The sequence below is a fragment of the Electrona antarctica genome (genome assembly GCF_951216825.1).
Source record: "Electrona antarctica genome assembly, chromosome: 15".
Lineage (NCBI taxonomy): Eukaryota > Metazoa > Chordata > Actinopteri > Myctophiformes > Myctophidae > Electrona > Electrona antarctica.
Window position 1 is genome coordinate 36,488,339 of NC_136796.1, and position 14,171 is coordinate 36,502,509.

A 14,171-nucleotide genomic window follows, 5' to 3' on the forward strand; every position below is an offset into this window, starting at 1 on the left:
TTGCACAGGAGAAGTACAGATAAACATTGACTGAATGTACAGTATATGCTCATTACTTGCGCAAGCAGAGCACGCAAGTAGAGCGAGCAAGCAGAGCGCGCAAGCAGAGTGCACAAGTACTGCGATCGGCTGGGTATGTATGTTGTTGTATTCCATCGGCCAATCAGGGACCAAGAACAAGAGTCCAGCAATCGACTGGGTATGTATGCCGACATATTCCACCGGCCAATGAGGGACCACTATTCTCGATGACGTTACTAAAGTACATTTCAAAATTGGTATAAAGTAGATTATATGGAGCTGGCCAGCAAGATATAGATTATATATGTATGTTGGTGTCCTCCACCGGCCAATAGGGGGCCACCATTCTTGGTGACGTAACTATAGTGTGTTTCAAAGTTGTATAAAAGGGTGTAAAACATTTAGAAGTTAGAACAGCAATAGTAGATATTGTTTAATAGCATGCCAGTGGAGTGGTGATTTTGCACTATGTCACCACTCCTTTAAAAGGAACCTACATTCAGACCTACATTCAGACTCCACACTGATGAAGGCTGGATAGCCGAAACGTTTGTCCCTGTTCAAAAATTAAGTAAATGTTTTAAACTAGTCTTGGTGTGTGCGACCCACTACCGTTATTTATTAGGCACAAGTACTCCACATATTATATTACACATAACAGAAATTGCTAGAAAAATAGCTCTATTCACCGGCTGCATGATGTCCCTGTCCTCCAGGTCAGGACAGTCGCTGCAGTGTCCATTGTCCCTCTAGTCAAGATGTTGACAATAAGCAGGGCTTAATCCTGTTAGTGCTGGGCCACCATGAAGGAAGGTGTGACCAATCATTCGACCAGCCATGACGAACAGCTCACTTTCAGTCAGACCAGGTGCTGCAGATGGAACCAGGTGATCTGCTTCCCCATCAAACAGTCTTGTCACTACCTCTTGCCCTAAAACACAGACAAAATATTTTCGCAGGGACAATGAATCCGAAGGATATTCATCGTCAGTCTGTTCAAAACACCCTCAATAAAACAACACAGAAAAACATATCACCAAGACAACACAAAAATTGAGGTCCCCACTGTATACAGAACCATCCCATAGGCAGGGCAGTTTGTTTAATCCATCCATACTCAACTCTAAATAGTTGTCAGTGCACCACTGCGTAAAATGGTGTTATGATAAACAAGTCGTGCCGTGTCACTTACACATTTCATTTTTTGGGATGAGATACTTTAAGAGTTAGAGCCAAGGACATTATAACAGCAGCGCTACAGGGAGTTAAAGTTTGAGACATTCTACAATTGTCTAGTGCAGCCATTTGTCTAATTCTGCCTTTGGGAACTTACTGAAAAGCTTAATCTTAGACGTGAGGATACGTTTTCAGAAAATGTTATATTTTTAATTTAAAACAAATTGTGTTGCCATGTACATAATATTTAAAATGACAGATGTTTTACTGGTTTTAAAGGTATAACAACGTATAAACAACATGGCTCCTTTGAGAACCATCAGGGTCAAAACCCGCTCAGAGCAATGGATGAATTCGGACATACTGACTGCAATGAAAGCCAGAGACAAGAAATGCTCTGAACTTCTTAAATGCAAGTCCAAGCTACTGTTTTTGCGCACTCTTGGTGGAGAGTGCAGCGAAAACGTCATCTGTCAAACCACAATTTTACAGCTGAGTGCTTTTCCGTCCCCCAAACCCATATGCAATGTGCACACACAGGCATATTGCATTTTCCATCACCAAACTTTATTGGCTGTTTTAAAACAAAAACAAAAAAATCAGCAACGACAAAATTGACAAATGAGTCTCAGCTGGCTGCAGCCTAGTTTAATAAATGGGCAAACAATTGTGGGTAGAATACCAGAACAGTCTAGATTAGGCTAATTTGCATGCATAACATACAGTATAGGCCTATACCCAGATAAATTAATCTTGACTGTTAAGATGTGTGACTTTAAAGACAGCTTATTTAAACCTATAATTACCATCATAAAAAGCCACGAGGGTCCACTCACTGTTCTGATATTCAAATGAGATGAAAATCGTGCATTGATACGTATCACAGTTGGCAAAATTGCTTTTTGCAAGGCCTGCAGGGACACATTTCTGTGGGCTTTATTCATGGATAAATGACAAAGATACAGTAGCAGCGCCTCAAGGGTATATGCCAAACAAAATAGGCTAAATGGTTCAGTGTTCCGGTATGCAATTACTGTATCTAAAAAAGAAGATAAAAGCTATCTCGACTTTGGTTGTTTCTTTTGATTCAAATAAGTAAGTAGTCTGGGTACTGGGTAGTGTGTCAGAGGGATGTTGTGTCAGCAACACCCCTTACTTTTGTACTTTCTTTATGATTTCCTGTTTTTATGGAAGTGTATATTTATCTCTTGTCTCTAAATGTTCTGATGAATTGAAAATGCTGGACCCTGTTGTAAACAGGTGTGAGTGTGTCCAGCCTCTATAGAGTTACAGTTTTTGTATTGACCTGTGCTTTCGTTTGAAATGTACCCATTCTACATACTGTGAAATAAAATGATAAAAATCAATCAATCAATCAATCAATCAATCAATCAAAGCATGCATGCATGACCTCTGGGTATAGGACTAGGAGGGTTGTCTATGGCAGTGGTTCCCAAACTTTTTCATGTCACACGGACCCCCAAATTGACACTAATTAGCCCGCGGACCTGCGGACCCCCCATTAGAAGAGATATGCCAGGGACCCCCATAAGAGAAGATATTTACGGCTCTAGCAGTTATTCTCAAGCCTTTAACTCTGAGAGTGTACAAATGGAACAATTTTGGTTCCATTTGTACACTCTCAGAGTTACAGACCCATAAGGGTCCATTTGGTTCCAAACTATCATTTAGCTGGGGACCCCTGGGCCCCGGAACTCCCTCAAGGACCCCTGGGCGTCCCCGGACCCCACTTTGGGAACCACTGGTCTATGGTCACTGTTGATGTCAACCGCATGGCTGAGTGTCAGTCAGTTACAGATGGGCTGATGAAAATCACATCATCCATGATGGAACTGGCCTGTTTGCTGGCAAAACACAAATAGCCCTGCATGGGTGATGGTCCTGGAAGATCATACTATGGCATTTCTTTATTTAAGCCATCCTGGTATTTCTTTGCCAGGATGCCTCTGCTCACACAATAGCATCTGAGTAATCTTGATTCTTCATCAGAAAAAAAGTAACTAGGCCAAAAGTATATTTATGGGCCTGGACTGCGGTCGAGCAGTCCAGGCACCTAGGCTGGTAATCCAGCCTGATTTGCATGTATTTTTCGTAAATGTATACGTAGGTAGATCATATTTGTATAGAAAGGCTTGCAAATTAGCCTTGGCTATAAACCCTATGTACAAAGCAACGGTTTCATGTTTTACAACTTGATACATTGTTTTTTGTATTGTCCCTGTTAAATTAACATAACATAACATAACATAACATAACATAACATAACATAACATAACATAACATAACGGCGTGTCATGGGTTCGAGTCCCAATCCCGACGACCTTTGCCGCATGTCTTCCCCAACATCTCTCTCCTCCTTTCCTGTCATAATACTATAAAAATCTATCAATAAAAGCCAAAAAATATCTTTTAAAAAAAAAGTATATTTATGTAGGCTAACACATTTTAAACACACAATTACAAGGTGATTCACATAGCCACAAGGGAATAGGAGAAGAGACAGGGAAAAAATGGGTGTATATAACCTTACACATAGGCCTACCAGTCATAGTCCTCTGAGCCAATTAGTTGTCTCCTGGTGTTGATATTCACATGCAGGAATCATAACTCCATATCATACATAAATAGTAAAGGCACTATCAATTTAAAACTCCTTAAGTGCCAGGGGGTGGACACCAGTTTTGGTCCTGGGTGCCACTGTCCCCATTATAAATAAAATAAAGAAAATGTAATTCTATTGTGCATGTCATGTGCATGTCATCACCTGCACACCAGATTAGAGGAATTTTCAAAATATGGATTTAAAAAATTCCAATATATATATTTTTTAGACTCATAGACACTGTACTGGAGTGATACCAAACAGTATGTGAACTGATGGCCCTGGAGCACAGTTTGCTGATTTGTGTACAAAATAGTCATTTCTGAAAAATGGGCAATGGGCTTGCCCTTACTACCATCTAGTGGCTATCTTCAGAAACAGCAGAGCAGTACACGGCCGATAAGCATTAGGAGTGAAAGGATGCTATGTAAGAGAGAGAGAGCAGTTTCGAATCCAAGTATTTTTTAAGTATGGTAGGTCAAGCCCACAGACAATTCAGGTAAATTGTTCAGCACAGGCAATAAACAAGACAAACATACATGCATATAAACAGTATTGTGATGTAGCCTATCTGACCTTTCTCCAGGCAAACGTTGATCAAAATAACAATTCTTCTACATTCTTGCAAATGAAGTAATGCAGATGTTTAACAATAATTTAACTCTTGAACACGTACAATGAAACCAAATGGACCACATTTGGTTTCATTTTACACTCAAAAGTTAAAGATCTATAAAGGTCCAGTTGGTTACCAACTCCATCATTTAGCTGGGGACCACCTGGAACTCCCTCAAGGACCACTGGTTGAAAAACAACACTGGCCTATACATACTACATAGTAGCAGTAAAGAGTATAGTTGAACTTGAGCGAAGCAGGGACTGATTTGAGTTTATTCATGAGTTTCAAATGTATTCCTATAGTCCTACACCTGACATGTTGGGCACCAACACAATTTGTCTGATTAGCATATGTTCTACACCAGTGCTTTTCAACATTTTTCATTTCGAGGCCCATTATTTGTTCGGCATTTGAGCCACGGACCACCATGAGATTTAGCCTCGCAGACCCAAAACTAAAGAATATGTTGGTGTCGTTGGATAAGATTTTACAAATTCCAGAGCCATATAGGCAAACGTTGATCAAAATAACAATTCTTCTCTAATTGTCTAGGTAGACTTCTTGTAAATTATAAGTAATGCAGATGTTTAACACGCGTTTCATTTTACACTCTCAAGAGTTAAAGATCTATAAAGGTCCATTTGGTTACCAACTTTCCAGAATTTAGCTGGGGGCCACGTATACCCTCTCAAGGACCACTGTTGGTCCCCGGACCGCTGGTTGAAAACAACTGTTCAACACCAATCAGACAAATTGAAAACACAGGTGTAGCAGGACTACGTTTGAAACAGGAAGGAAGGAAGGAAGGAAGGAAGGAAGGGAAAAAATATATACAATGACAAGCATGCCAGATGGAAGATCTGTTAAGCCCTACATTGACCACCCCCCCAGTCACCACCACACTCCAATTTATTACAAATAAAATGATATTATATATGATGATGTATTTATAGTTTTGTTTTTTTAGTTTTATTTGACTACAGACACTTTTATTAACAATAAATAAGCGATACCTCACGTATCTGTTCTGTGGTCTAAAAGTTTCCCATGCTGTGCAGGTGCAGACTAGCATCATCATCACGCTATGGGCGTGTCCATCATCATTCAGTAATCAGTTCAACTCAGTTCAGGGGTCAGATCGAGTAGAGGCCGTGTTGCAGCAGCAGTGTCTTCTTTTATTTATTGTGTTTTAATCAATTTTAAAATAAGAATGGTGAGTGAGTGACACACTTTTAATACTTTTACACTGATCACACAACATGCGCGATCACGATCGATTGATGATAGATGACGGTCGGTCGGTCGATTATTTATTTGGCACGTTTAGAGAGTACTGAGAGGGCGTAGACGCGATAACTTTTGAGCTTACTTACTGTAGTTGCATGTAAGATGCCATAACGTTTTAAAACACCTGTTCGGTCATGTATTAAGGTGAAATTTTGCCGCTTTATGGTTTTGTTTGGTCAGATCAAGCGGGCCTGATCCTGATGAAACATGCAGGCCCGATGATTTATGTTTCGTTCGTACGAGGGTACGTGTCGCCCACCAGAAGTGTCAGATCTACAAGCCGTACAACACGTTGCGTCCAGGCCCACTGTGATCTTGTAGATCTGCTATTTTGGGCGAGCAACACCGCCCGTACTATGGATTATAAATCGTGCAAAAAACGCGGGCAAAATAAGCGTTGTTGGGAAATGCAACTCCAAATGCATCTTATTTGACCGATTTGTGATCATATTTTGTGATCAAGGTTCTCAAAGTTAAGAAATCAGACTTAACTCGATTTTCCAACCTCATTTTGTTGTGGACACGCCGGAATTAGGTGACGGTTTTGCTTGTCGCACACACACACACTCTTTTCGTGGCTGGGGAGTCGTAGCCTGGCTTGGCCAGCCTCATAGCATTAGCGGGGATTCACTGAAGATTCTTCCATCAATATGCGGGGAGGAAACCTCAGTGAACCCTCGCTATGAGTCTGCCCGCGCCAGGCTAGGGGAGTCGGGGACCACCTGGAACCCCCTCAAGGACCACGGGTGGTCCCCGGACCACTGGTTGAGAACCACTGTTTTAGGAAATGGCAGGTTCAGTTCAGTTCTATTAGATAAGAATAAATTAAGTGTAGACTAGAGGCTACAGTATATGGATAGAAATAGTATTCCCCTTCAGATGTAATGCCTGTGAGCTGTCAGCCAACAAAGTTTGAACTTTGTTGGCTGACATTGTGACAATATAGGGATATGCCCTTGAATGTTATTTTGCTAATGTTGCTCTTTTCTTTTTGGCAAGAGTCACTTGACTCACTTAATTAAGTTTTTGTTGTTATTATTATTAATTGTTCTTATTTTAACGACTTCCTAATCCAGAGTCGTGTTCAGAAATATCCTTCAAGGAAGATGATGCCCAATGGCTTTATTCTACCTGAGGGCAAGCGCACCCCCAACACCCTTTTTGTTGGAGGGATTGACATGCAGGTGAGATGGTGACCGTGTGTGTGTGTTGTTCATTACATTTGAGTTATGTAGATATGCTGAAGATTTGAACATAACAGCAGAGGTGGCTCTAGATGTCTTAATCAAGGGCACTTCAACAGGATAAACTGAATAGTTTTAGGGATTAAATTTGTGCTCTTGCTGTTCTCTAAAATGTTTGCTTCCTAAGTTCCTAATGATGGGATAATTACACATGTGTAGATGCTACAGTATTTGAGTATATATAGACTACGGTATATAATATTTAGTTTATTGTGGTTTCCCCCCCCCCCCCCCCCCCATCTGTAGCAAATTTCTTTGCAGAAAATTGTCGATCTACAAGCTCACGACATGTCACAAGTTTGTAGATCGGCTTTAGGGCGATGCATGAAGGTCGCTTCATGATACTTAAAAAGACAAGTTTGACAGTTCAACTACAGGTTTTGGCTGCCTTCAGTTAACCTGCTTATAATGTATTTTTATTTGTCAGGCGGAAGAACGTGAAATCTATGACTTCTTCAAAAAGTTCGGCCTGATCCGGGAGGTGAAACTTATCACTTACCGAGGAGGGCTCTGCAAAGGGTGAGCGTTACATTTTACATGTGCCAAAGAATTGGGGCTGTATTCATTCTTTTTTTTTAACGCACTGATGTCAAATTGTTGGTATTTTGAAAACTAATTGTTGGTCTCTTTCTCAAGATATGGATTCGTGTATTTTGACGAAGAGGTCGACATCCCATCTATTGTTGATGTAAGTTAAGTATTACTTACAGTATCACTCTGGAGTTTGTTTGATTTGTTTATACATGTGTATGTTCCAAGTTCTAACGCCACCTCTGTGTCCTCTTTACCACAGCAACCGGTTAATTTTAATGGGAAGACACTCAAGCTGGGCCCTGCCATCATGAAAGAGAGGCCCACTCGTATGTACACTACTGAAATCAGTCTTTTTATTTGATCTTCCCCAAACAATTTGGCATTTTATATTAAGGTCGACAGCATAATTTGTCTTGCAAACCTGTATATTTTAACACTGAGCATGCATATTGTCTGTTTTCCGCAGGCTTATTTGCATGATTTCAGATTTAAGCATATGTCTTAAGATGAAGCTTTATTATTCATTATTCCTGGCTTGGCTGGACTCTTCAACAGACACCCCATCCATCCCATGTGTGTTCATGGGAGGAAAGCCAGTAGGGAATTGTGTCCTTTTCACGGCACTGCACTAACTCCTACTGGTCGTTCAGGGTAACTCTTGAGTGGGGAGGGGAACTGGGGAAAATGGTGTGATTCTCTCTGCACGCAATATACTTTCCCGGTGAAAAACCTCACTTTCAGGTGAAAGGAAGCGGCTGGGGACTCCCGTGTGTATTGGAGGAGACGTTGTTGTCTAGACTCTCCCTCCTTACACTCCCAACATTTGCAGCGACAGGGACCACAGTACACGCACACACAGGGGTAACTGGCGGTATCTAAAAATAGGGAAGAAAATGAAAATGACAAACGGTTAAAAATTCAAATACTAAAAGAAAGAAAAGAGGGCACAGCATTGGTAATCAAGACGGTATTATATGCAGTATTTTGCAAAATCTATGTATCTATATTCCATTTGTCCTGCTTTGCCACCAGGTTCAGGGTCCATGCAGGCACGTCTGTTTCGCCGGCCTGCTTGGATGAGCCCACCCCAGTACATCTACTGCAGCTGCTGCTCTCCTATGGGAGGAGGCATGGCTCCACCCTCACCTATGGTCGGTGATGGCAGCCCATACAGTCAGGTACTACACACCATACACTCGGCACGCCCTAAGTAACATCTCTAATTGATAAGCTTACAATTAATATTTGGATAGAGAGACTAGGTGAGGTGAATCTGGGCATGTGGGTGACACCTTGGCAATATACAGTATGATTAATAAGCTAAAACTGCCTGTCCATGACAAACTATCTGTGCTGTGGATTTGCACATACATTGATGAAACGGTTGGTCCTGGGCCAACGAAGCTTTTCACCCAAAAAAATGCCAAAAGGGGTCATAACCTGTCACAATGATGCATGTACCACTAACTACTACCAAAAAAAACATCAAGGGCCCAAAACAAACAAATTAAATCATGACGTTACATAATATTGGCCAAAAGGGGACGTAGCCTGGGACACTGCAACACATTTTTTGCCACCTTGATCTGCCCTGTCGGGCACATTTTCTATTTTGTAAAGGGGTGGTCTAGATTTCAAGACATTTCATGTAATGGTCATGTTGATGTTCTCAGATGTGAAAATGTGCATGTTGATGATCTCAGATGTGAATGTTTAAAAGTTAAATTTCAGTGGAATCTGTTTAATGATCAGCGTCCAAATTGGGACAAAGTTCAAATGATGCTGCAATTCGAACCAAATGTACTAGTTCTGCCACCAAGATGGGTACAAATATTCTTCACCGAAATACAATGGCTCTGCCCGCACAAAGAGAATAGATCATTCAGGTGAAAATATTTAGGGAGACTTTTGGGCCAAGATGTGAATTTGCCTGTTGTCTAATCATTCATCATTATTAAACATTTTAGTAATATTACAGCTGTTTTAATGAGATGTTTGGCCCTGGTTCAATCTTGGTTTGATTGGGACACAAAACACCCATAACCATATGCTCTGTATTTGCTTTTGACAGATCAGTGAATAAGCTCTTCTTACATACATATAGATGAAAAACAAAAGGAGTAATAATATTCTTTACTGTGCTGTGGAGGCTCTGCTCCATCAAAAGGAATAGAACTGTTATTATCATTGGTAACGGGAAGTAGCATTTCACAACTATGTATTTACAGTATGTCAATATGGCTGCTGTGAAAAAGGTCTATTTTTATTTAAACAGTGCCCCACACAGAATGGTATACTCCAGTCCACTCACACTTCACTTTGGATTTGGTATTGACCCAAACATGTAAACTTCCCGCAAAGCTCTGGTTTTTCTAAACCACAGCTTAGCTAATACTGCGTTACATGTCATCTCGTTATTGCATTCTTCTAATCGTTTTATGTAGTATAACTTCCCGTTTTAGGATTTTCACATGTACTCTTCTAACTGAACAGTGCATTTGTGGGATTGGTGTTATTCAGAGAACATGGTTTGCATTCCTCTACTATAAAAACAGCCAAGTGGGTTTTTTTTCCTCTCCATTATCGCTGACCCCTAGTCCTCTGAAAGATGATGGATGGGAGGTGGTTGCTGTGATCTCCCAACATCTGCTCGCTACATAAAGCACTGCTCGATTCCCACACCGAGATGTTTATATGTTTCTCCTTTCCACAGCCCTACTCCTACTCCAGCCTTCCTGGGGTCATGATCCCACAGATGCCCATGAGCTATGCGCCGAGCTATGCACAAGACACCTACAACCTCCAGGTACACACACACACACACACACACACACACACACACACACACACACAAAAGCAGTCTACCTGCTTTTGTTGCTAAAACTGGGAGGAAAAAAAGAGTTAACAAATGATTGCAGAACTAACTAGAAATGCTCTCTCTCAAGATGCCAACTGTCAAGATGCCAAATGCAACTGCACACAAGTAGGCCATGTTATTGACCTCATACCAACCTTGAAACGTACCTTAGTTGCGTCACCAAGAAAAGGGGAAAGAAAAGTTACGTCACCAAGAATGGTGGTCCCTCATTGGCTGTTGTAACCATAAACAAGAGTGGACACTGACATACATACCCACTTTACCCAGCCGATCGCAGTACTTGCACGCTCTGCTTGCGCTAGTAATAAAGTCTTTGGGGCAGTCTTTCATGTTGGGGTTGGGATATGATTGGGTTTCAAAGCATTGTGCTTAGATTGGACTACATCCGGACCCTTGACAGATTTCCATTGGCAGTTCAATTTGAATGGAACAATCAATCTGAATTCATACTCCCATCCTTAACCTAAAGCCTCCTGGCAAGGTCCTGACTTTGCAGGATCTTACCCCTTTCTATCATGCAGGCATTTGGTCACTGTCACACACACTCATAGATCCTAGCTGATCTCCTGGTCTTGCAGGAGAGAGACCACTGGTTAAGGAGTCCTTGAGAGGGCTCCAGAGGTTCCTTAAGCTAAATGATTGAAACTGGGGATGCCTGAAGAAGGTCAATAGACCGAAAGCTTGCAATAAATGATTGTGCACAGATTTGAGTATGCGGAGCCTCCCTTTTATTTATTTTTTCAGGGGGTCCTTAGAATGAAAAGGTTTTAAGAACCCCTGCCCTAGAATGTGTATATATAGACTACGGTATATATTTAGTTGATTGTGGTCCCCCTAGGGCATCACACTCAAATCTCTTTGCAGAAGAGGTTCATACTGTATAAATCTACTCATCCACCCAGTGCCCCCTCCCTGTGCACATATAAGCATGTCAAATAATTCTGTGTCAGTGTGTTTTTATCTGTCTGACCTTAGACTCCCTCCCCCACAGTATTCTCCCCCACAGTATTCTGCACCTCACTGGCCAGCAGAACAGAGGACACCGCCACGGCTCATCAATCAGGTAACTCTTCACTACGTGGCTAACAGTAGTAATCCCAGAAGTGACGCAAGTTTGGGCAGTATCCAAGTGCAATTTTGCGAGTTTTGCCTATGCCGTAGAGATGCGTGGATTGGCTCGGATGTCAGCCAAATCAGCTTGTTTCATATACACAATGAGCCATCCACTCAAATTAATATCTTCTGTCAGATCTACAGTGTGTGTGTGTGTATACACACTGTAGATCTGCACCCGCCCAGCACTTGCATGGACATAACTTGTTCATTATTTCATACAGAGTAGTCCTACAGTACTCTGATAAGCCCAAATAAAACAGAAATTACATTTTTGGCCGCAGTACTGCTTTCCCCACTGCAGCCGTGAAATGCCCCAATCTCCATAACATTTGTGAATGGTGGTGATGAATGAGGAATCCAAAAACGAAGAAAATAATAGTAGTTGTCAATTGTCCAAGAATAACAACTACAAAACTATGTCAAACATTGATTAAACTCTCATAGTGTAATTCAAGTGTCTTGTATTCAGGTGTGTGATCAGTACTTCAAAACACAGTTGAAAGTTAGTTCACATTTTTACTCCATTTGTGCTCCAAATATCAACTGCCTTTAGCCTGCATTGCTCATGGCATGGCCACTAGATGGCAATGGTTGACTATAAGTATGTACTGTCCTTGTGTTCCCTGGAGCAGAGCATTTCAAATGGTTTCACACCCGGCCATTTTTGCATTGACCATAAACTCAGCCAGGCTTCTGCAATATTTCATAACACAATATTTAAATTCAGTCGGATAAATCTGCAACTGACTTAAGTCCCAACCCTAACAGTTGAGAGACATTGAGCTCGAAACAACATATTTGAATTGTCAGTTTTTTGTTTGTTTTTGACACCCTCATTTTATGTTGTTTTGCAGAACTATGCAGACTGTGGAGTCCAGACTGTGCTGACTCTGCTGTAGTCCATAGATCACTGACCACTCTGCCAGGTAGAGTACTGGCTCAGTCCATGCTGTCCTGTTATCCACCACCTCAGTGGCACTTTTCTTTTTCAACTTATTGTTTTTATTGTCATTGCTGGGGTATGTTTTATTATTTATGTTGGAAATCTTTTAAATGTGGGTCTTTCTTGGTTTTTTTTTCCTGTCCTCTGCAAGAGCTCTCTGTATGTAAATAGAATCATTAATTATTACTGTAGTAGTGATGCTGTGATGGAATCTTAAGCCTTTTTGCCGTCAGTGTCAAACTGATCAACTGCCAAATCTTGGTCAAATGTATGCAATACCAAATAGTATTTTACAATGCACTGATCTTGGAATTCTTTTAAATGTGGGTCTTTCTTTGTTTTTTTCTGTCCTCTGCAAGAGGTCTCTGTATTGTAAATAGAATTATTTACTGTAGTAGTGATGCCGTGATGGCACCTTAAGCCTTTTAGCCGTCAGTGTCAAACTGATCAACTGTCAAATCTTGGTCAAATTTATGCAATACCAAATAGTATTTCACAATGCACTGATGGTGCTTCTCCTACCGAAGGAAGAATGTATTAGGTCACACTTGAGGTAAATCACTGTACCTATTGGCTGTAACCTTTTAGACATAATTTGACCTAATGGACTAGTGTGCCCCTATGAAGTACTGAGAAGTACGTATTATGTTCTAGCTATAGAACATGTTAATAGGTTATATAATTAACCTATATTGCCTACATTTGTTCCGGGAGGGGGAAAAAAAATAAGAAAAGTTCTTGTTTCTCATTTGTTTGTTTTCACACATGTTTTTGTTTCAAATGTTTTGCACTTTGTTTTTTTTTTGTCACCATGGTTTTATGAGCATTTTACTGTTAAGGTTGACAATTATATTTGCACTTGAGTCTACATTTTACCTTATAAATTTACTGTGAAAATGTAAACAGTTGAATTCATGCTTTGTCCTAGCCGCAAACAAGTTTTGGATTCTATATGTGCTATCTATGTAGAGTTGTAACACCAACGCTTGACAGCCCATACAGCCAAACAGAAAAGTCTGATCTGATTGTATTAAACTCACCAACATTGCGGCTGTACATTAAGGTTAAGAGTATTGTCTTTGTATCTGCCAAGTTTTTGTTTCATAAAAATCCACCGTAGACATGTTATGTGCTACTTCCTGTCAATACATTCTGTGCAGGTGATTCTTTTTCTTATGTGTCAGAGTTTGGAAGCAATCGTTTTAAATAACGTAACATCATGCTGCCTCCTGCATTCACGTGCAATTTCTAAACTAAGGTGGTACTCGAACACTTGAAAAAGAATCTCCTGCAATTGACAGAAAGTAGCACATAACATGACTACGGTGGATTTTTATGAAACAAAAACTTGGCAGATACAAAGAGGATTATCCAAACTGTCTGTACAACTGCAATGTTGGTGAGTTTAACATTGTTTAATACGATCAGATCAGACCTTTCTGTTTGGATGAATGGGCTGTCAAGGGTTTGTATTGCAACTCCAGATCGCAACAGCATCTTGCTTGAGGCTAGTTTTGTCCGACGTATTAAATGGTGTATTTACTATACATCAGACTTCAGGGTTCCCTTACTGGTCTATAATGGTTCTAGTTGAGACTATGTTGTTGTTCATATCACTTTGTTCATTCAGAGAAGATCACACCAATGGTGTGTCGGACACACTGTGTCCTCTCACTGTTTAAAAGTGTTTAACATTGGAAATTAAATGGAAAAAAAATGTTCAATTTCAA

At 40.6% G+C, this 14,171-nt stretch overlaps 1 protein-coding gene across 2 annotated transcripts; it reads left to right on the forward strand.

Annotated features, from left to right (window-relative positions):
* Positions 1-5,515: 5,515 nt before the first annotated feature.
* dazl (deleted in azoospermia-like) lies at positions 5,516-14,171 on the forward strand. Of its 2 annotated transcripts, none has more exons than XM_079523453.1 (9): positions 5,516-5,652; positions 6,803-6,910; positions 7,398-7,489; positions 7,607-7,658; positions 7,764-7,830; positions 8,537-8,682; positions 10,218-10,310; positions 11,374-11,445; positions 12,353-14,171. In XM_079523453.1, the coding sequence occupies exons 1-9, from the start codon at positions 5,650-5,652 to the stop codon at positions 12,395-12,397; spliced, it is 678 nt and encodes a 225-aa protein (XP_079379579.1). In that variant the 5' UTR covers positions 5,516-5,649; the 3' UTR covers positions 12,398-14,171. The 2 variants fall into 2 exon arrangements, with proteins under 2 accessions (XP_079379579.1, XP_079379580.1); XM_079523454.1 differs by having other exon boundaries at positions 8,543-8,682.